The sequence below is a fragment of the Anopheles funestus genome, chromosome 3RL (assembly GCF_943734845.2).
Source record: "Anopheles funestus chromosome 3RL, idAnoFuneDA-416_04, whole genome shotgun sequence".
NCBI lineage: Eukaryota > Metazoa > Arthropoda > Insecta > Diptera > Culicidae > Anopheles > Anopheles funestus.
Genome location: NC_064599.1, coordinates 1,147,089 through 1,169,092, shown reverse-complemented (window position 1 = coordinate 1,169,092; position 22,004 = coordinate 1,147,089). Strand labels below are relative to the sequence as shown.

Here is a 22,004-nt window from a genome sequence, read left to right as displayed (position 1 = left end):
ACCATGCCATTGCAAACGAAGATAGCATAAAAGACCAAAGTCAGAAAGGAAAAAAAAAACAAAGAAAGTTTAAGTTGACTAAAATAGACCAAAAGAAGCAGTGAAACATGCATTGCAGAAAAAAAAACGATTCCTAAAACGACCAGAGATCACAACTATTTTTCTCGCACACGCGCGGACCCCCAGGTTTATGGCATTTTTGCTTTTACCCGTGCCGTTTAAGGCCAACAGCTTCAAATACACGTACGATCCCGATCGAGTAGTGCATGCGGGGCTACTCTACTGCTCAAGATAATAGTATAGATCGCAAACGATTGCAGATCATCGGTTCGGCTTGACTGCGTTGGACGCAAGCACGCAATGGCACACGGTGGGCACTGTCCACCAGCGGACAAGCGCACCTGCATCGGGCAAGGGATAGAAATGTGGTACCAAGCCCGTACCAAGCATAAATCATATGTAATTTTTCACCGGCGGGAAACCTCTCTCCGGCGTACACCGGAGGAGGTGAGCGTGAGATGCAGCCCAGGCGCAGGTTAATTTGCGGCTTTTGCGCGGTTTCGTTACAGTTCGTTCCGGTTTTCTTTTGTCTTTCCGTTTTGGGGTACAACGCTGCCTTCTCGCGATGTTTGTGGGGGGTTGGGGGAGGTTTGTTTTTTCTCCCTTTCTTGTTTTGCTCCGGCGGTCGATTACAAAGATTATGAGAGCGGTTCCCAATTTCCTGCCGGATCCTCGCCTGCTTTCGTGCCTGGGTGCTTTCGAATTTTTAACCGCGTGGGATGCTGAATGCGCATCGAGTTGCTGTGTACGTGAGTGCCGCAGAGTGTTTTGTCTCTAGTTTGCAAGTAAAGCGAGATGCAGCATTCGCATCCGCTGGGACTTAAGGGTTTCATTTCGAATGGTTTAAATGGCGGTGGAAAAAGCTGTGTAAAACAAAGCTTTGGTCATGGGTGACGCTGGTTAAGTAGTATAATTAAGTGACACTAGCTTTAATAATATTTGTCATGATACTAGGAACTAGAAATGGTGTGTCATACAGACATGAATATTTTCTTATTATTTAAAATATGTATTTACCTTTATCAATACGTCCTTATGCCGTCCTACCTGAAATTTAAAAAAGAAAACTTATTAAATATATTGTTGTAACACATAATGTTTGTAAATATGTTATAACAATGTCTTATAACATATTCTGTTCTCACTGTACAAATTTACACTCGAACAAAACCGAAAAGCTTCGACTTCTTTAGGTCTGTTACCTCAACGACTATGCGTACGAGTTGAAGCCCAGCTGACATAAAACACAGCATAAAACATTACACCATCATACATCGTTCCGTTTCCGACAGTTAGACCATTTCGCTCGTCTGTTCGCAGTATGTTTTTTTGTTTTGTTGGTTGTTGCGGTGTTACACTTTCGACCAATTTATTTAACACCTTGTGCAATGTCTGAGCATTTGTGTCGGAACAATATTCGTTAGTTTGTTGCTGTCGCGATGTGACGTCACGAAACTACAGACATGTACTCTTGTGCAAAGGAGTGAAAACAACCCCAAAGGTGCATAATAGAACATAATGCTGGTTATGTTTTATGTTTGGATACGGTATGCAAAGAAAATGTTTCCTAGCTTAAAAAAAAGCATTTATGTAAGAGTTACTTTTAAAAAGTCTAGAATTGTTTTTTATAGAATTTTTTAATTTACAGATAATTAATTGAAAGCATTTATCAAGCATTTTAATATCTTCTTATATAAAATCAAGAAACCAAAAAAAACGATACTTCTACTTTGCATGCATAAATCCATTCCTTATCATATAACGTTTGACGGTAAACCGACGAAAGATACAAAGTTCAAGCACGCGATCATAATTTCCATCCGACAGATGCACTCAGCTTCACATCGCACGAACAAAAAAAGCTCTTCCTTATGTTCTGCTTCTTGACATGAGAAGTGTGCTCGCGTTTCGGGGCGTTCTATTGTGTTTTCATTTTCACCTCTTTCGTCCGATGACATAACCCGGCCCGAATCAACAGAAAAAACTTCAACCCCAAACAGCAAACGGAATGAAAATCAAACACACACCCCACAAAACCTCAAAATATTGAGCCTCTCGCGTCTCGCGTGGCTTAGTACGATCGTTCGTCGTCACACGGTAGCGCAACAGGGTAATGGTGTGAAACGAAGGTGGATTGAAATTGAGCTGCTTTTTACACCTCCTCCCGGTGTGGTGCCAGGCTGCCCCATGCCAAGGGATGAGCAGCTGCTCTATTGCTTCATGAGCCACCCGACAGTGGTGACGGGATCGAGCAAGACCTCCCACAAAACGCCTCCCAAAATTATGCGGTTGATCGAAAGATCAGCAAACACACGCGGCCAAAAAGATAGACCATCAACAATGATGCCCCCGAATTACCCGACTCCACCGTACAGCCTCCTCTCGGCACTCTCTTGCAATCGAATTATGCGGTTTCGGATAGGAAAACAGGTGCCGAAAGACCGAGATCGGTGTGGGACCGGTGCCGTTGCGAAATATGAGGTACACCGGGGTATGAATGGGTAGATATTTGCATGTTCGCTTTTTGGAATTATCTCAATCAGCCGTCTCCATCTTCGGCATCTCCATGCCGGTTTGAGATGCATCGTTGCAAAGTGTCGCAATACATTACCGGATCGATCAGATCTCGCTTCGGATTTTCGATCTCAATCTGCTCGGTTATCTGTTGCGGTTGCCGACGATTGTGCTTTTTTGCGAAGACAACAAACACACGATGTACATTGATAAACTAGTTTCGTTTGCAAAAGAGGGTAGATCATACAATTTATGTGACGTCTGCTGCACTGAGGCCTTTACAATCGGTGAAGAGATATGTTGCAATTTCGCATACCGCGCTGTGCGGCTCCTCAGACCCCAATATTGGCAGCAATAATGATGATAATTAAATATCTTTACTTGAGCGAAAAAGACCCATAATGTGCACGCGTTCATTCAGGTTTTTTGTTTTGGGACACGCGAAAATCTCAGCTCCCAAAATAGGGAACAGTGGGTCAGCTTCAAAACTTATTTCCACACCGTGAACCATACACCATTACGCCACATTGTTGATTTTTCTTGTTCTGCCAACAAATGCTTTTCGTGTTTTCCAACAACTAAACTAAAGTTTACGGAAAATCGAAATCGCATCGTAAGTACATTGTGATGTACTGTACTCGTGACGAGCAAATGCTAGTACACATACGAACATAATGGTATGTTTTAAGATCTCTCTTTTACATCGTTCCCTCAACGACGCCCATCATCATCGCCATGATGAGATGACGACACCCACCCTAGGGTTTGAATAAAATCTCATAATCGAACTTTAAAAGCTAATCCCAGTTACATCGCCGCGGGAGAAAGTTCCAATATGTACGAACCCGGCGCGTATTACTGGTGCCGTGCAGCCACACGAGCAAATTGAATGCTGCAAGCGAGCAGTTGAAGCACGATAAAGATAAATCTTTACCGACGCTTGGAGTGCCTGTCAATGACAATTCCAATTAACTTTGGTGACCTCTGGAAGGAACTATCATTACTCACTCACAAAAATCACTCCCAACTATCTAAGTCTGATGGCACACGATAAGACGATGTGTAATACGGCATTCTTGATCATAATAACGCACTTAATATTCTGCGTAACGATCCATTAAGCTAGAAATCCGCACCAACTCCAGGTGCTCCGACGGTTCAGCCCCTTTTTTTTACAAAACATTCCAGCGCCAACGTACCTTCAATCGAATGGAAAAATGTCGACGGCCTTGAGAGTCGTTCGGTTCGCCGATCTTAACCGACTTCACTTCTCGCGCCCCCCAGGGGATTGTTTAAGCCTTTTTGGTGCCAGATCCAGTATATGTCACTGGTTATATCATGCAGTTTTGGAATTGGAATCATACGCTACCGATCCTGACACATAAAACCTAAACTGACACCTTGCGGGTATCTCCCGGAGGGTACGAATTATGAAGATTTGTTGCTTTCTCTTGGCGATTAGTATTATGAGAAACGATTTATCACAGGTGTTTGTATAACTCAAACATCTCAAAAAAATTAACTTACTGATGTCCTGATTAAAAATTATATTTACAGTGAATATCCAATACTCTCCAAAGTTCATGGATGGGTCATGCTAGGATCTCAAGAAACGCCACGAGCAGAGCATGAAGATAACCCTTCTAACCTCTTTAGATGCTCGTAAACATCCACCAAAAAAGGCTCCAAATATACGGTACCCAACAAGAAGCCGATCACACAACACAAGTCCGGGAGTATCTCAAGAAGTCGTCCAAGCTCCAAACCAACTCCCCTCCCCCGCCAGTTCTCCGTACGTGTTTCATCGCGCTTCCCCACTCGAGCTGCACCGTAACCGAAACACGACGAACGACTCCGGGTGGGTTTTGCCTGGAGCTGCAAGGCTGGGCTCTGCGAAGACTGCGCGAATGCCTTTCTATCTACCGGCATCGATCGGAGTCAGTCTGCGCTTGGACACGCTGGAAGCAACACACGCAACGCCATCGACATCACTGCGAGGCGGTACGATTTCGCTGCTGATCGTTGTTGCTCTCGATCAGGCACAACGATCTTGGGGGCGAACGTTTGAACTTTCAAAGACGGTTGCTTTTAATTTTGCTTAGAATTCCTGCAGTCACAGGTTTTGTGTATCACTTCAAAAAGAAAAACTTCAGTGACATTTCTACAGTTTTGTGTGAAATACAGTGCTAACCAGTGCCAGAGCAGTGACTGAACCTGAAGATATCTTCTCACACAGCTACGGGTGATTGCAACGAAAGCGAAAGTTGCAGACTCTTCGTCATATTCGTGAACGTACGCGACTCGCAAAGCCCGTGGTCTGAAGTAAAAAAAAAGCAGCGAAAACCGGCTAGTTGAAGTGCGAAAAGTTGGTTCCTTTTTTGTTTGTCGGGAAACGTTCCACCAAATAAAAGTGCAAGTGTTTGACAGCTGTTTGCTGGTAGCGTAGTGTGATTGTACGTATTCGTTTTTTTTTTGTTATAACGAAACACACGGGAAAAAGTAATAACCTTGTGTTGCGGTATTTTAATAGCGAAAGTTCAGAACAAATTCACTTCAAATTAGCGTTAATTTGAAGCTCTCGTTCGACGGATGTTTGATTAACAAGTGCACGCAGTGTGTTAAGTAAAACATTTCTCCCTCTCGGAAAACAGTGAGAAACTTTTCCAAATTGAATCACAAAAGTGGTAAGTATCGCTTTAACATGGTAATGCTTTTTTTTGGCCCTGTTTTCTCCCCTCAAAAATCTAACCCCCAACTCCATTGTCACAAAGATCTGAGCGGAACCGGATGGAAAACTCTTCCGAAAGTATTAGCGAAAGTGCAAGAAAGCATGACATTCACTTGACAGTTTTTTTGTTATTGTTTGAAGATGGAAAATGAAATAAGAAGAAAACGGCCGAAAACGGCCAAAAATTTAACAGACTTGCTGCTTTTGCAATTCCTCTCTCCCAGAGTTTAGGGGACCAACCGGGGTTTTTCTTCGTTTCACTCCACACTTTCAAGCATTGTGGGGACTGGTGTGACATTTTAACGATTTCTTAACTGCAGCCGATGGTTACACACACCTGCCAGTTTCTGATGCTGATGGGCTTAAAAATGGCCGCTCAAGCCCGGGGGGAAAGGGGCTTCGGATTTTCCTTCTACTTTTCACTTAAAAACATGCCGCTCAAACTAGAAGACTGTTTCCTTCGTCATGGTAAACGAAACGATGACAAACAGAGCGCTATTGGGAAACGGCCAAGCGGACCACAATGAAAAAAGGAAAATGAGCCGCGCGCGCATTTTTTTTTGCGTGAAAACATTTCCATTTTCTCCTCCCGCTCGTCAATACGACGGTGAACGAGCGAAGGAAAATTCCTGTGGTCAGTGCAGCGTAAAATCCCGTGGATGCGTTTTTTTTCTCTTTTCGCCTCTACATCACTCTCACACTTTATGCTTACCCCGTTGGCGCCATCGTTAAAACGCTTATGGACGCATTTAATGATTGATTAGCTTTCTAAAGGAGCTGGCTGCAAAAGATGGACACAGCCGAAACATACCACACGAACGGCCCCTCTGCCTATTGCTACCCTTGAATCTTTCAAGGTTTAAGAGCTGCACGTGCGAAGGGAAAAATTGCAATATTTGCGAATCAATTTCCACCCCAAAAAGAAGATCGTCTGCAAGACGAAGTTCATTAAGCAGCGTGCTGTGGAAGGGAAAAAACAGTTTTCGTGAGATAAATGCATTAGGCGCGTTTGGTTTTGGTTGAACAAATTAAGCACGCTTCATGTATCATTTTTGCGATTGATGATTTAAAGTGAGTTGATCAGCAAACATTTATGAGATGGTAATGTTTAAAACATGTACTATGATTTATATGTTTTTTTTGTTTCATTTTCATTGGTTAATAATTACTTTCCTCAGGAGAAAACTTTAGTTTTTGAATACGTTATTGAAAACAAAAAATAAATCACGGATTTGTTTTTAATCATTTTCATCAGAGCCTTTTTCCATCATTGTACAACTGAAAATTGCGCATAAGCGCGAATCGTGATATTGATGCTTAATGTCTGCGAACGTATCAAAACCGGTGTTTAATTCTTGAAAAACTCCACACAGCAACCTTGTGAAATTTCTGTACCTTTAACGCACTCTTCATTATATAAAGAAATCACCGTGAAGACGATAAACAGCTTTTTTTTTCGCTATGCCATCAACACCAAGGTGAGAGCGAGTTGTACTTAAGTACCTCTGCAGCCACTATTAGGCGTTGCTAAAAATGCCATATTCCACCTTTACCAAGTGCGCACGCAGCAGCCCAGGGCTTTAATGTGCTCCACACACCGTACACATTCATTTTTTTCTTCTGCGTTGCGATGTACCACTGCATACTGGTGAGGCACTGCCAGCTCTATTAGTGAAACTTACCCCCAAAACAAAAGCTGCTCAACCCGCGTGTGTTGGCAGCATCCTTCCAAATCCTTTCGCCGACTTCATGCGCATGAGCTAGCACAATCATCTCGGTGGAGTGCGCACATAGAGAACGCAACAAACGAAAAAAAAGCCAGGTTAGACAAGCCTAGCAGCACAACGGTAGTAACAGCATCAATCACGCTCGAGAGCACTCCGGGGCAATCTGTAGCAGAGGCAAACAAGCGACATCGCACGTTGATGAAACGTTAACAAACGGCCTGACATGGCGCAACAATGGTGCGATTCAAACAAACCAAGAAAGAACCATTCGAAATATAACATTACAAAAAAACCTGGCTGAGTTTTGCGGTCTCGTGCACCGATTGAAACATTAATGCCCGCGTCGCGTCGTTGTCGTTGCCGATGCACAATTACCTTCGCCAGGTGGTTCCGTTTTTTTTCTTCATGTTTTTGCAGTAATTGCTTCATCTTTTAATCTCCTCCCTGCGGTTATGTTTTGTTGATCGATGTCACTGATGGTCCGGAGGGCAAACGTGTGCCCCGAACGATCATGTCCGCTGATGGTAATCTGCAGCATCATAAAGATGTCCACTGGTTTACCATTGTTCAACATGGGCTTGTGAAGACCACACGGAATTGTAACACAGTTTGACAAACGTAAACCAGATCTCTGTATGCAGATACTAAGGCATAGGAGTAATGAAGTATCTTTCCCCTTTCTATATCGTGGAAATAGTTCGGAATGGATCACGAAATTAATGAACCATTAAATTTTTACACCATGCTGTCACGTACTACGTGCAGTCCAAAAAAAACATACAACGACATCGAATGTGTTGCGTTCAAAAGTGATCTCGATCGACGAACGTGGGATTTCACATGATCACCATGCCATTACATCACGATCACAGCAGTAGCAGCAGCAGCACAACGAGAATGCGACACTTTCTCCCACCGGAACCGGATTTCTCTTTCTACACTCCGAATATCCCTACCTGCTTGCTGTTTTTTTCGTGCTGATCAACGCTGATCGTGCACATTCCCAATAGCGATACGCATCACAATCAAATCGTGGCTATTGCGTAATCCGCTTCAAATCAATGTGACTCGGCGACACATTGGCCGTCGAGTCTTTCAAGGACGCACCCAATTTCGAGGAAGCTTAGGATGTTGAATAACTCCGGGTGTTCCCGCCGTCCGCAATTGTCGCCTGGAATGTGACATGACAGCCTCCGGCAATTGGGAGCAGCTGGAAATTTGGAACACAACATGACACAACACACGTCAAACATCTATTTATGCAAATCTTGGTCTCCATTTATTGGGGCTGTAATTGCAAACAGCGTCATTGTTTGTTTCGTATGAATCGATGATATCACGAATGTTGGAAGTGGTTTTGACGATATTAGACAACTCTGGTTACAGAAAATTTGGAAGTTATTGAATATATTTTTGCTTTTTAACAAACAAAACACTATTCGTTATTTTCATCAAGGAAGTGCTGTTGGAGAAAATTACGTTCAATTACATTATTAACGCACAAGCATTTACCACCGGGTGCGAGCTTTTGCCCATAACCTTCACAAGAAACATTGAAGATTGTTTCATTGTTTTGTGCCATGCTTTTTGGTGTACAATTGTTTCGCTTCATTGCAGATCGTGTACATGCGGGGTGGTCACCATTTTCCAAGCGCGTGCGGAAATAGTATTACTTCCCTTTAAATGGTTTCAAATTATTGGAATTTAATTATTGTATCATCAAATTCATAGCTTCACACATTCACAGCGCTGTCGCATTTATTTTAAACCGTCTCAAGCAAAAACAAAATTTCCTCGTCTTCATTCGTTAAGCTAATGGCGAGTTGACGACCGGAACCGTTTAATTTACAAAACCATAAATTGCCACCTGTGTTCGCTGTTTTTTTTGTTTGCAATTTAAAACAATACACCAACAATCATCACGCACCAAAAAAAGGAACATCGTCGTTCACCGTGAAGCGTAAAATTTTTCACAAAATTATACAAAACAAAACTCTCATTCACAGCTGAATGTGAAATATGCATGGTGTTTGTGTAAGTGACACATTACGCTATCCTTTCGCATCATTTCTACATTAATCATTGTCCGTGTACGATGTTAAATCTGCAATTTTTACCTTTTTTTAATATTTTTGACACTTCCGAAACCGAGCAGAGGAACCACCCTATAATTGAACCGATCATGCCAATCTTTCTTTTGCCAATGTGCAATTTTGCCACTCTCTATCCGTCCCGGTGGTTACCATCGTCCTCGCTCAGGGCGGTAAACCGTTTTTTTTATCGTTTTATTAAAATCGAAATCGCATTTAAGCCTCTTTCCCTCGACCAACGGCTCGCCAACAGAACAGGAGGAGATACACATTCCGCAACACAATTTTGGGTGGTAAACATATTTCATAATCGAAGGTGAAAGTGCTGCCTCTGGCTGCGAGATATTTACATCCACACCTGAGAACCATTCCCCACTGGCACTGGCATGGAAGCGTGCAAGCGGATTGGGTCTTACAACCCTTTTTCTGTAGCAGACCGACGACCGCGCACAAAAAAAACCGCAGCAAGAAAAGTTTTATTCGCTAGCCTTCCGTACGATGATGTTCGCCTGTTGGTCAGCTTTCGTTTTAGCTTTAGTTTTCGTCGATTCAGAGAAGGATCTTGTGGTTACAACCAATGGGGAAGCTTATTAAATAAAAACCCTTGTGATGTCAACGGGTAGCCTCTGTGGCTCTGTACAATGTGAACCGATTTCGATTGTTTCCCTTTATAGCAGGACAAAAAGGCAGACTCATTTGTCAAGTTCAAGCTCGATCGTGACTACCATATAAAAGCTTGATCACGCTCGCTTCTGCCAGCTAGAAGTCTAACCTTTGGATGGTAGAAAATTAGGAGATAAAAAGATGAAATAAAAAAAAAAGCTAAATTTGGTAATAATTGAGACAGAAAATAAAGCATTGCTCATAAATAATATTTCAAAACACTGCATGATTCATGGAATTCAGAGCCAATGCTAATAGAAAACAGTGAAACACCTCAATGAGACATATTTTAACTCATGCCTCAATGAATTTCTCAATTGCTGTTTTGTTGCATTACACCCTTCTCTTACAGGCGAACGTTTACTTAAATGGTTGTACATACAATACAAACGAGAATAAATACACCCACACAAATGGGTGCCGCACACCAACGCAAAACGCAAACAGGAGTCCAGTTTCACTTTCATCCGAAGTACAGCATTCCAGCCACTTCCAAGGCTGTCTGGCGCGTTCAGGTTGGCTTTTATGACGGTGTCAGATTAATGTGATCAATATGACTGCATGGTTTGGAATCGTTTCGTGCCTCGGTGACTCATCGTTGCGGTAGCAGTTCACGAGATCGAATGCATTCGGCATGGGAAATCGATCACAACTGAGTCATTCGAGGAGCATTGGTTTATGTGAGCCCGGTCAAGGACATGTGGTTTCCAGTCCTTCGCTTTGTTAGATTTGTGAAAAAAGAGATGTAATCATTTGATTATGCTTAAGAGCTGATTATTTATTTAACGCTTAAAACGCCTTAGCATGGGTTTTGCTACTAAAAAGAGATGATTAACATAACAAAAACTATCGAAAATCATCATCTTAATTTGACTGCAACTCACCACACGACTGGGGTAATAAGGGTTTGAAATTTATTCATATCATCCCGATTTCCACCATTCCAATTTCCCCGCCCTTGAAAGGCCTTTGGATTGATTGCATCGATCATGGTTTAAGCAGCTCCAAATTAACCATCAAACGGTTCGGCAGCCCGCGCGGAAACGAAAAGCGAATGAAACTGTTCGGATTTGCTCTGAATGGTATCTGCTACGGTCGTGAGTAAACTGAGCCTCTGCTACAATCGACACTAAATATTTACACCCCCAATCCTTACCCGAATCGCATCGGATGAATTAATTATTTAAGCTTCTTCCTCCATCTGGGGAAAAAAAACGGAAAACGGGAAAGAAATAAACCTTCACACCCCCAAAAGCCCGACCATAATCGATTGAATAAATTTCATCATCGTTCAAATCTTCATCACCGGGTGTGTGTGAATTATGCCGGCCTTAGGCGAGTGATCATTTACCACTGTGCACACGCCACCCTTACCATTCAAATTAAATCACTCAAATGTACACGGCGGGGTTCGTTTTCTAAAGCGAATTTAAATCTTTCCCGAAGAAGAAAAAATATCGTTCGACAGTGCTTGGCGCGGGGGATGAAAGCTGACGAACGAAGTTGACGTATTATCGTCGATCGCTCTCGGCGCATGTGACCGCCGAAGGAAAGTTCACTTTCTATCAATACTTTCCAAGGGTGTGCATGTATGCGTCGAACGAATGATTGGCAGTGGTGTGAGTTTTAGCGCAGGAAAAAGTAGCATTTTTTACACAACCAAGAGTAGGCAATATAGTAAAGCTAACCGGGTGCCATTCGAGTGATCTTTTATGATCATAAATTCCCATTAAAATTGAACTAATGTTATAATGCATCAAAAGAAACCGATAAGGGCTGTGATCGGTAGCAGCGCAGCAGTAAAAAAGAAGAATACACCACGAAAGAACGCAATGATCATCTACAAACTAATCAACTTTCAACAGACAGCAGGCTCCATAAAAGAGCGATTCTGTGAACATTTAAAAACGCATCCAAACAAACAGGCTCCCATCCAGACGTCGGATTAACGCAACATGGTATCTACCGAAAGCGAAAGCTCACTCCCATTCGAATGACATAAACAATGATGGCATTCTGACGAATGCCCGCGTGATGATGATTTCCACTTAACAGCTGGAGGCTTGAATTTATCTTGACCATACCCGTCTAATGTCGAGCGAACGAGGAAACCATTAACGTGACCAGACGAACCAGTGGGAGATTTCTTAACGACTCTGCTAATCATCAGCTATGTGGAAAGCCCTTTTCTTCCTGCTTGAAAGTGCTTTATAACGTCCAGCAAGTAGATTTCCTCAATCAGAACGCAGACGATCGCCTGCCGAGGTGGAACACAAAAGATTCGAAAACGATGCAATCATTTGTTCTCGCATTCAACGGACGGTACCAGGCGAAAGTTACACAACCGAGATCTTTATGTGAACATCTAGGTAGAAAGAAAAAAAGGTTTGGTTGGAGTAAAATAAAGTACCCTGAATCTAAAGCGGGAATGATACGCCCGTAACTTCGCTCGAGGTTAAGAAATTAGCCTTCCTGCAACCGCTAGTGCTGTTGTAATGTCTCGATGCGTGCAGCATAAAGCAGACATTCCATGAAGAAGAAAAAAAGCATCCACAAGAACCCGATAATGTGTGAACTCTAGCAGTTCAGTAAAGCCGGCAGCGTATTTCCCACGGATTATTATGACACTTGGTATCATCGTACCGCTTAAACCCATCTCTGAGGTCCATGCCACGATGACGCCCCTTGCTTTAGGCGGACTTTGCTCCCTTGCGCGTTTGTGCGATTGTCTTTTAGCCTTTTTTTCTCTCTCCCCAAAGCTACGCTCACGGGGATAGAGACCTGGGGAAAACACAATGCAATTGCTTTGGCTTTTACTTTCGTTTGCAAAGTCATCTAGTTTCCCACTACGGCGCCTTAGGTTTTTTTTTGCACCAAGCCCCCGTTTAAACTACCTAGGATTACAATTTCATTCATCCGCAAAAAAGCAAACAACGGATGTGCCTGTTTGCATGTGAGTAAACAATGCCATGCGGGGACAGGGACCGGAAAATTGGGTGCAAATAGTTGCATTCCGGCCCCGTTTGGCCAATTTTCTTGTGCAAGTGCAAATGGCAGGTGCTGTTTTCCTTGGTTTTCCAAACTTTCGCTTATGCACTAGTCAAAGACTTTGAGCATTCGTCGGCTCTTGATCGAAGACTGTATTTATCCTGCCGACTATCCTTGGTTGTTCTTAGTGAAAGGATAAAACTAGGATCTTCAAGGATAAATTAGCAGGTTATTCTGGTTCGCAAAAATAAAGAATTAATGACACACGTTCAGAATATGTTGAACTTAAGGTGCAACATATCCCGGGACAGAAACAATCACACTCACTCGCTATGGAACGAAGCGAATAAGTTTTTCGAAGGGGTGATTCCATTATTCCTACTGAACGACCTGCTACCAATCACTTTCACCTTCATTGGGACACGATCGGGAAACGGGCACGATGACGACATGCTTCCCGGCTGTGAAGGGTACTTTGGGGCTGATTGTTGTTGAATGGAACCGGATTTCTGCCCGTTTTGCCTTCCAGCACCAATGTTTTCTCAGTGTGCAGTGGACTGAAGGCGACATTAAAATCAGATGCCTTCTTGTCCCGCTCTATCGCTTCGCTTGCGTCCGACCTTTTTGTCACCTGCTCTGCCCGGTTAGTAGGGGGGAAATTCATCACAACATGCCACACCGGGAGGCCGGATCTGCGCTTGCAAAAGCAAATAAATAGTTAAGCAATCTGGAAGTCGATTTTGCCTTTACTCTGCATGTCATGTATGGAGGCCGCTTCTGGTCGATAAACAAACGTACTCCCGTGGCTTGGATGCAGTTCAATTTCTCATCTCTCAGCAGGATGTTACGCCTGGACTGCAATTCCATACGCAAATGTAGTCCAATGAGGTACCGGTCTTAGTTCCGGTTGCTCACCGTAACCAGTGTTGCTGCTGTACCGTAACTTGTGACGCGATAAGTCGTTGAATTGATAAGCTAAGTACTTTGCGACAGATTGCTTAAAAGCTCTATCCTGTAGTAAAGATTTATGACGACAGTCAATTAAAAAAAGGTCAGCTGGTGTATTTTCATCTCATTTTTAGTAAATATAGCTTGCTCAAGCTCAAGACACTCTTTAAACCAACCTTTCTGCAGTGCAGTTTTGCTCTCCGATACAACGATTATGGAGATTTAGTGAAAACAAGCTGCAAAAGTGAAACGCCCTTCTGTAGGCTTTTTTTTAATAAACCGTTTGAGAACGGCAAATTGCACTAAGACTTGGAAAAGACTTTTTCCCCATCGTACAATCGCCAATGCTTAAACTGCTGCTACATTTCGAGCATAACCAACACCCTCCCGGGATGGTGTGGCGTATTTTACGATCTACTTACGGTTGAGATAATTTTTTTCCACACTCCTTGCGTTGCTCTGCTCACGCTTTCTTGCTGTACTTGCTGGCATCTCGCTGCCTGCAAAATCAGAAATCATAGAAAAATGCATTTTAAAACACACACAGACGCACGGCTTGTGTACCATTAACTTACCGTGAAAAGAAAAGCGAAAACACCCACACGGCCACGGCCACTGTAATTACTGCACTTCACCACCGCATCCGATATTGAAAGACAATACGAATATGACACGCTTCGTCAAACACGTAACAACATCTTCAAGAAAGCGGCACTAAGACGAGGGCTTAACATGCACAACAACAACCGAACGATGCGTACGCATCGACACGCCATACTTGGATCAACATTAATTAGCATTGTAGTAATTAGTATAGTACTGATATAACGCAATTTTCCACCTTTTTCCTTCTTTCGTCCAATCCCGGTCGTTCTCCAGGACACAAACCACAACCACAACGATGAGAGAAAAACGACGAACCTTAGGGCTGACCTTGGGCTCGTGGCGCACGATCACATTGGCGGTAGCGCTAGTCGCCATCGCGATATGTCCCTTTGCATCAGCTGGCGAGAGATGGTCACGCCAGTTGACGGAATTCACCGGAGGTCCGGCGACCGGTAATGATTGGATTCCCCTGTCTCGGCCAATTTCCGAACGCCAGGCTGGTGCACGAGTACTGAACTACTTCGCCGCCCCTCAGCAGACGTTCCTTGGTCCGGACAATGCGGCACAAGCACAGCAGCATCATTTCACCTTCCTGAACCATCAGTTTCCGCAATCGAACCGCTTCTTGCTGCAACAACCCGCACCCCAGCAGCACCAACCGGCCCAAGAGCTGCTAGAGCAACCGTTTCACTTGACCAGCTTCCAACGAACCTCACCATTCGCAGGACAAACGATACAGCATCCACCACCACCACCACCACCCCCACAACAACCGATCGCCTCAACGAACCCTTTCGAACAGCAGTTCCTCTCGAAGTCCCCCATCTCTGAAGCGCTGATCCAGGAAGACAAGCAACAGCCGCTACAACAACAGCAGCAACCGTCGATTCTCGATCAACCATTTTCGTACCAGCACATACGCCAACCAGAACTGGACGCTCAGCCGGCCGGTCCGCAGTCCGGTCCGAGTGGTGGGGCCGTTTCGCAAGAAGAAGTGCAGCTACTCTACGTGCCCGTCGAGACACTGTACAACCAGAAGCAGTCGCAACCACCGCCCGAGAACAATCGCTTCAATGCGCTTCCGCAACCGGTTAGCCCATCGTTGATAAATGATTTCTACACTGCCGGTACGACTACCACGACGCCCAAGCCACCAAGAACGAGTGCCGCTACGTTTGCCCCGCGCTTCACCAGTGCTCCGGAAACGCCGGCTCCAGCGTTATCCCGCTCATCCACGTCCACCTTCGGTGGTACATCATCCAAACCGAAACCAAATCAACCACCACTTGCGTTGTTCCTCTACAACGATGGCCGGCAGAGCAAGCTTTCTACCGGTGACGCACTCGGCGGGCTAAAGAACATCAACGAGATCGCGGTGCTGGACGCCTTTGGTAAGAACACGCCGAAAGTCTTCATCGGACCGTCCGGTTTGGCACCGTCCAAGAGCTACTCCCGATTCGATTTGCCATACCTGTCCAGTGTAGATCTTACGTCTAACCGTTCCAATCGCAAGATCGAAGATCTTCCATTCTTCGTGGCACCACTGAGTTACAAAACTCCCAGTGGATTCTCTAAGATTGCTCTTCCTCCGCCACACGTTGGCTCGATAATCGTGCGCCAGAGCAGCTCCAACAACGGTAATTCCTTGGAGCATAACACCTTCTACACGAGACCAACGGCGCCTAGCAATGTGCAGTATTACACGCCATCGACCTTAAATTTTGCCGACGATGTCAGTCCAACAAAAGCGTCCGTCACGTTGGGTGCCACGGGAAAGCCGATCTACGACGCAGATCACTATACCTCGCCAACGGGTAAACCCGTTTCATCATCATCCTTGAATGATCGCGGAGTTGGGCAATATAGCTCGTTTAACGGCCCAAGCTCAAGTCGCCATCCCAGCGTAAATGAGGAATACTTCAACCTTGCCAAGACAAAGAAGCCAACGACAACCGGTACTCCAGCTCCAACCACTCCTAACTACTCGTTCCGATCTTACGGAAGTACGCGTCAGTTCGATTTCAAGCCAATGCCAGATCAAAAAATTCCACCATCGTTCTATCCGCAAGAAGAAGAAGATTCTGCAACGACTCTATTGGCAACAACGACAACGACAGAGCGTCCGACCACAGCTCAATTGCAGTTTGAAGCGGAACGCATGAGAACGCATTTCCGTGAGGAGAACTTCCGAAGTCGCCGTCCGCATCACCATCAACCGACGACGCCGGCACCGCTGAGCGAAAGCAAGCCACAGGAACAACAACAGCAGCAGTTTGTGCACAAATTCAAGCTAGTTGACTCAGTTCGACCAAACAATGTCAAGTCTTCAGTAGTTGATCACGGCTTCCTGGATTTTTTCAACCATCCTTCACAGCATCAGACAGACGAGATGATCAAGACGACGATCACCACAAGCCTTCCGGGCAGCGGTGGTGTCGATCGACAGGTCGTTCGAAACAACTACTTCACGGCGGCAGCTGCCATTAACGAGGACACTGGAGCAAACAGGCACAGTAAATATGTAAGCACGTACTACAACCCATCGTCAACCGCTGCCGGAACTACGGCTGGAACGACGACTCCTTCGACATTTACCACCCAGGACGCATTCTTCCGCGATTTCGATCATCGTAGTAAGTTTTACGAGCGTGAACCGAAATATGAAACGAGCTTCCCGACCACCGTAGGTACCACCGGAACAAGCTACATCAACAAGTACAAGTACGAGACGGATTCGTACAATGATGCGCCACGCTACTCAGTGGAAGTTATCACTACCAGCGAACCGACTACGGTTACGGTTGAACCGACCCAAGGCACTACCGATCAGCAACACTACAGCATTCCCTCGGAGTTGCCACCGATCAGCGCCAACCTGCCCGGACTCGTGAATGCACTGATGGACGATCAGTGGTCTCCAAAGACTCCGGACTCTCCGGCGTCAACAGCTGGAAACACACGAGGACCTCATTTCCGCAAGCAATTGCACCGTACAACCACTGCTTCTTCGGCAGCTGACTCTTACGCTGCAGAACCCGCAACCACAACTACCAGAAGACCACTTCAGCGGCAACGTCGACCACATCCTTCGCGTACTACACCTGCACCAGCTTTTAATGCCGAAACGGGTGAGAACTCGGCTCCAAGCACACGGGCACCGATCTCACGGTCACGCTCGCGTTACGTACCGAACAATGAGGAACGCCCGGCATCACGCGGACGTAACCGCAGTCGCACAACTACCCCACGTGGTCCACGAAAGGAGGAAGAGAACCTTGACTACCAGCGAGACGTGCTGAAACAAAACTACCCTGTCATTCGTCCACAGGGACAAGGTGCCCCGGCACCAACTACGACACCTCCTTCGACAACGATCGCTACGACGCCTTCGACCACTCTTAGTTACCAGGAAACGTACGAAGATCCGTCGGAGCGCCTCATCTCCACGACCCTGGCTAATGAGGTCCCGCTAGACTCAGTAGACCCTCAGCAACAGGTGACACGGAAATACGCCACGTATTATAGTGATCCGACCTACGAACAGGAAACGACCGTAACGACGGTGCTGCCACCACAAACGTCGAGCTACTTCGTTCCTTCGTACAGTACGCGATCTCAGACGGGCGATCGCACGGATGAGGAAGAATACGTTCGACCTCAGGAAGTGATTCCTCTGAATCGTGATCCGGAACCGATTCATTCGGTAATTCCACTGCGATCGCAAACCCCCACTTCGGAGGTTTCACCGCAAACTGCTCCACCAGCCATCCAATATCAGCCAGTGACGGAAAGTGAGGAAAAACTCACCACCGCCTATGGTCAACCGCTTGAGGATGCGATGGAAATTAAAAAGGTGGAGATCACACCACGACCCCGTCGACCCGGGCTTGTCTCACGTCAACGAGACTCACAACAGAGCTACGCATCACGCACCACCACGGAACGCACAACGACTGTCCGCACCACAACCCCAGAACCGGCCACGTCTGGAGCGGGTTCACGTACGTCATCCGGACGCAGACCTGCTTTCGTTCGACGACCGTCGAGACTTTACGCCACTACGACTGTCAGCCCTATCACAACCGCAGGATACAGTAACGAACAGCAACAGCAGTCCACGCAAGGATCATACACCGTACGCAAACGATCGCACACGCGCAACCGGAACCGCTGATCGTGCACCAAAGTGATCGTTTTCCATTTTTTCCCCGTTGCAGGTGCGTACGAAGAATCGTCAAGATATCCTGCGAGGACGCACACGCCGACCGACAACGACGACCGAACCAGCGGCAGCAGCAACGACCGCCTCTCCGGAGGCTCCGGTGACACGAGCTTTTGGAAGGGGCAGCAATTTGCGTCGGATTTCGCCAACGTTACGCTCCAGACAGGAGGTAAATATTGACCGGACCGATGTTTTCTATTATGTTTTTCTTCCTACAAACCGTTTTTTAAATTTGTGTCCTATAGCAAACCATCGCAGCTACCACACAGCAACCGAGCACGGCAGCATCATCCAGCAGCGGACCCCGATTCCGCATTCGGGAACGTACCCGGTTCAACCTGCAGCCACAGGAATCGCAGTGGTCCACCAAGCTGAATCAAAACTCCTTCCAGCCGGTGCTGAAAACCGAATCGCGTGCCAACGATCTTGAACAGGAAAATGTTTCAACCGAACCAGAACCGGAAATCGTCACTGCCTCCCGAGACAGTGAGATGTACTTTGTGAATGTGTCGTCTAATTATGGCCAGAAAGGTAGCAACAGCAACCAGGAAGCAAATGCCGAGGATAGCACAGAAAACAGGTAATTAGTTAAGACCGATCATGGCGGTGGACATTTACATTAATATTCTTCTATTCCGTCTTCTGTGATTGCCTAGTGTTCCCTCATTTGCCGATTTGCTGAACGATGTTATGAAGGATTTCATCGACGATAACAGCCAGAAGAAACCGGAACGCGACAGTGACGAGAAGGATCAGGTCAGTAGCGAGGAACAGCGACGGCCTGTTGCCAACTTCCGGAACAATTTCCTACGCAAGCGCGGCCGCTCGAAGGTGGTTGATTCGTTTGAAACGGCCGAATCGCAACACATTAATCAGGCGGCACAGGTTTACAATGGACCATCGCACTTGGGCGAATCCCTCAAGAGCATCGACCATGTCGGACTTTCGGGTAAAAATGTACCGCAACAGATAAACGCGAAATATGCCGACGGCCAACGGCAACAGTTTGACGAGCTGGAAAATACGGCTCAAGAGCAGGCTACCGTAGCCCCCGAGGAGGAACCCAAAGAAACCGAAACGGAAGAAGCATCGGTCGAGATCGTAACAGGGTTCGCGGACGTTGGTACCGGTACCACATCTGCTCCCCCGTCGACCACCACCACCACCATTAAGCCAACGGATGAAGTTCCCACACTGGCTAGTTTGGAGCAAACCTCCACGAACCTGCCACAGCAACAGGATCGTGCCGAAGTGACTACCGAACCGCCAGCCACCGGTGAACCTGTCGTCTACGATGACGAACCCGCCTTCCTTGTTTCGGATGATGAGGAAACAAAAAAAAAGGTTTCGGACGGAATATTCGCTGATGTGAAGAAAACTATTTCCGATCTGTACAAAATGGCCGAACATGATTCCGAAACAGAAGAAATGGTTGATGGTGGTGAGCCGGATGAGGTTGAGGATGAAGATTTCCAACCAACGGAAGATCCGCTTTCGCTTGGAGGTGGCAATGAGGAGCAGTTTGCCTCGACGACCGATATTAGTCCGAGCGAAACGCAATTCGTTCAGGTTACCGCGGAACCACCGACGTTCGTCAATCCGATGGGATCACTTGTTATACCGACGTCCGTTTCAAACGGTATCACACACGAAACGGAAATCTGTTACCGGGGCCGTTGTATAAAGACGGAAGACGACAAAAGGAAGCGAAAGTTCAAATTAAACTAAAGGATTAATCACGGACGCGTGCCTTTCGCGGGACAGTTCGAAAAACAGTGTGTGTTTATGCGTGTGTCGATAGTCTGTACTAAGTGTAGAGTCTTATTTATTTTAGTACATAGCTGAATAAAGAATGATCGAATCGAATCCTCCGACAATCGATGATGCGATGTCGGAATCTGTTTCTAATTTTCCGACACATTGGCTTTTGTGGTTTTGAAGCATTATCCGAAACAGCAAACTCACAAATAACTAGAAAGCTTTCAAATAGTTGAATACATTCACTTTATTTGTACGGCATAAACACATCTACTCATCCTCGTCATCTTCATCGTCGTCCTGCTCCATCGCTTCACCATCCTCTTCTTCCTCGTCGTCCTCGTCGTCCTCGTCTTCACTCATGGCATCTGCCGCTTTCTTCGTACTCTTGGAAACAACAGCCTTCGTCGGCTTTTTCGTCACCTTAAGATCTCTCTCATTGATCACCTCGAAACCGTCCTTCTTCGTGTAGCAGCAGTTAATAACTATCTTGAACGTTGCCATCGGTTTGCGAAGCAGCTTCAGAATTCTGGCCTGTTCCGGGGTAAGAAGCTTGCCCTTCTCACACACTGTGAAATCTTTGTAAAGGGTCACGATTCCCCGGTCCAGTTTCGTAGGCATACCTAGCGACCGTAGGTGAGGCTCTATTGCGTGCGAAAAGTCTTCCAATGGACCCGGCTTCAGTTTGACCGTTTTTGTCGCCCGGAACCCACTACGGGCGAAATCTTCGGCCTGATACGAGTCGAACCATTCAAGCACGGTTTTCTTACTTTCTGACGTGAACAGTAACCCGCACTGTCCAATCATCTGGTCTCGAAGATTTTCCAAACCCTTTTCCAGCTTTGTGGGTTCATCATTCTCATCGTCGTTTACCAACTTTAAGCCTAACTGCATTACACGGTTCTTGCCGAAAAAGAACCGTGAGTTTTTCCACTCTGTTCGCACATCCTTGAGCATACTGTTGCGCATATTTTGTACCGAAAATACAAATATGTTGTCGTACTGCTCCCGGCATTGTTGTATATTCTCGATAATTTGTTGTTTGTTGGACAAACCTTTCCTGTCGGTCTTCGTGAGGGACACTGGGAAAGAATGAACAAAACATTATGCACAGGTTTTAGTGCAGCGAAGAGGATACGAACCTTTCTTATCTCGCTTTGATTTCGGCATCGCAACTAGTAACTATTAACTTTACACGAAATTATGCTCAAAAACGTGGTGTTCAGGCTTTGATATTTACGAAGCGTTTGATAACATGTGAGCTTTGACAGTTCAAGCTGCTGGACCAAGATTCCTAGCTGTTTGAGGTGTGCACTTTCGAACCTGTTTCCCGAAACGAAATATTCGACACAATAATCAACTAAAATAATTCTTTTTACAAATAATGTAGCATTCAAAAGCTATTAAAAAACCAAATCTACTTATCAGAAGTGCAAAAACGATTAGTTGAATGATTTTGCTTGTGCTTTGACAAAAAAATGATTGTTCTAAATTGTTCGACTGTGGTATTTTTATGCACCTTGTGAGGCACACTAGGAATTGCAACGCCTTCATACGTCAATATTTTTATTTTCTCAATAATTCTTTTTAATATTGAACTTATTTTCAACTTTGAATAATTTTTCACTTTTTTGGTATTTGTAAATGTAAAATATGAAAAGTAAGATGGAAGAATGTAGGGGATTAATTTCGACCAAACT

At 45.4% G+C, this 22,004-nt stretch overlaps 2 protein-coding genes across 2 annotated transcripts; one reads left to right on the top strand and one right to left on the bottom strand.

Annotated features, from left to right (window-relative positions):
• The first annotated feature begins 4,950 nt into the window (after positions 1-4,950).
• On the top strand, positions 4,951-20,454 carry LOC125768224 (mucin-12). The gene is made up of 5 exons (XM_049435588.1): positions 4,951-5,258; positions 14,598-18,459; positions 18,542-18,715; positions 18,792-19,126; positions 19,203-20,454. Exons 2-5 carry the CDS (start codon positions 14,620-14,622, stop codon positions 20,272-20,274), a joined length of 5,421 nt encoding a protein of 1,806 aa, XP_049291545.1. The 5' UTR covers positions 4,951-5,258; positions 14,598-14,619; the 3' UTR covers positions 20,275-20,454.
• Positions 20,455-20,533: 79 nt separating this feature from the next.
• Positions 20,534-21,592, bottom strand: LOC125768253 (mRNA turnover protein 4 homolog). Its single transcript, XM_049435651.1, has 2 exons — positions 21,447-21,592; positions 20,534-21,386 (listed from the first exon to the last, which is right to left on the bottom strand). Exons 1-2 carry the CDS (start codon positions 21,472-21,474, stop codon positions 20,575-20,577), a joined length of 840 nt encoding a protein of 279 aa, XP_049291608.1. The 5' UTR covers positions 21,475-21,592; the 3' UTR covers positions 20,534-20,574.
• Between the last annotated feature and the right edge of the window lie 412 nt (positions 21,593-22,004).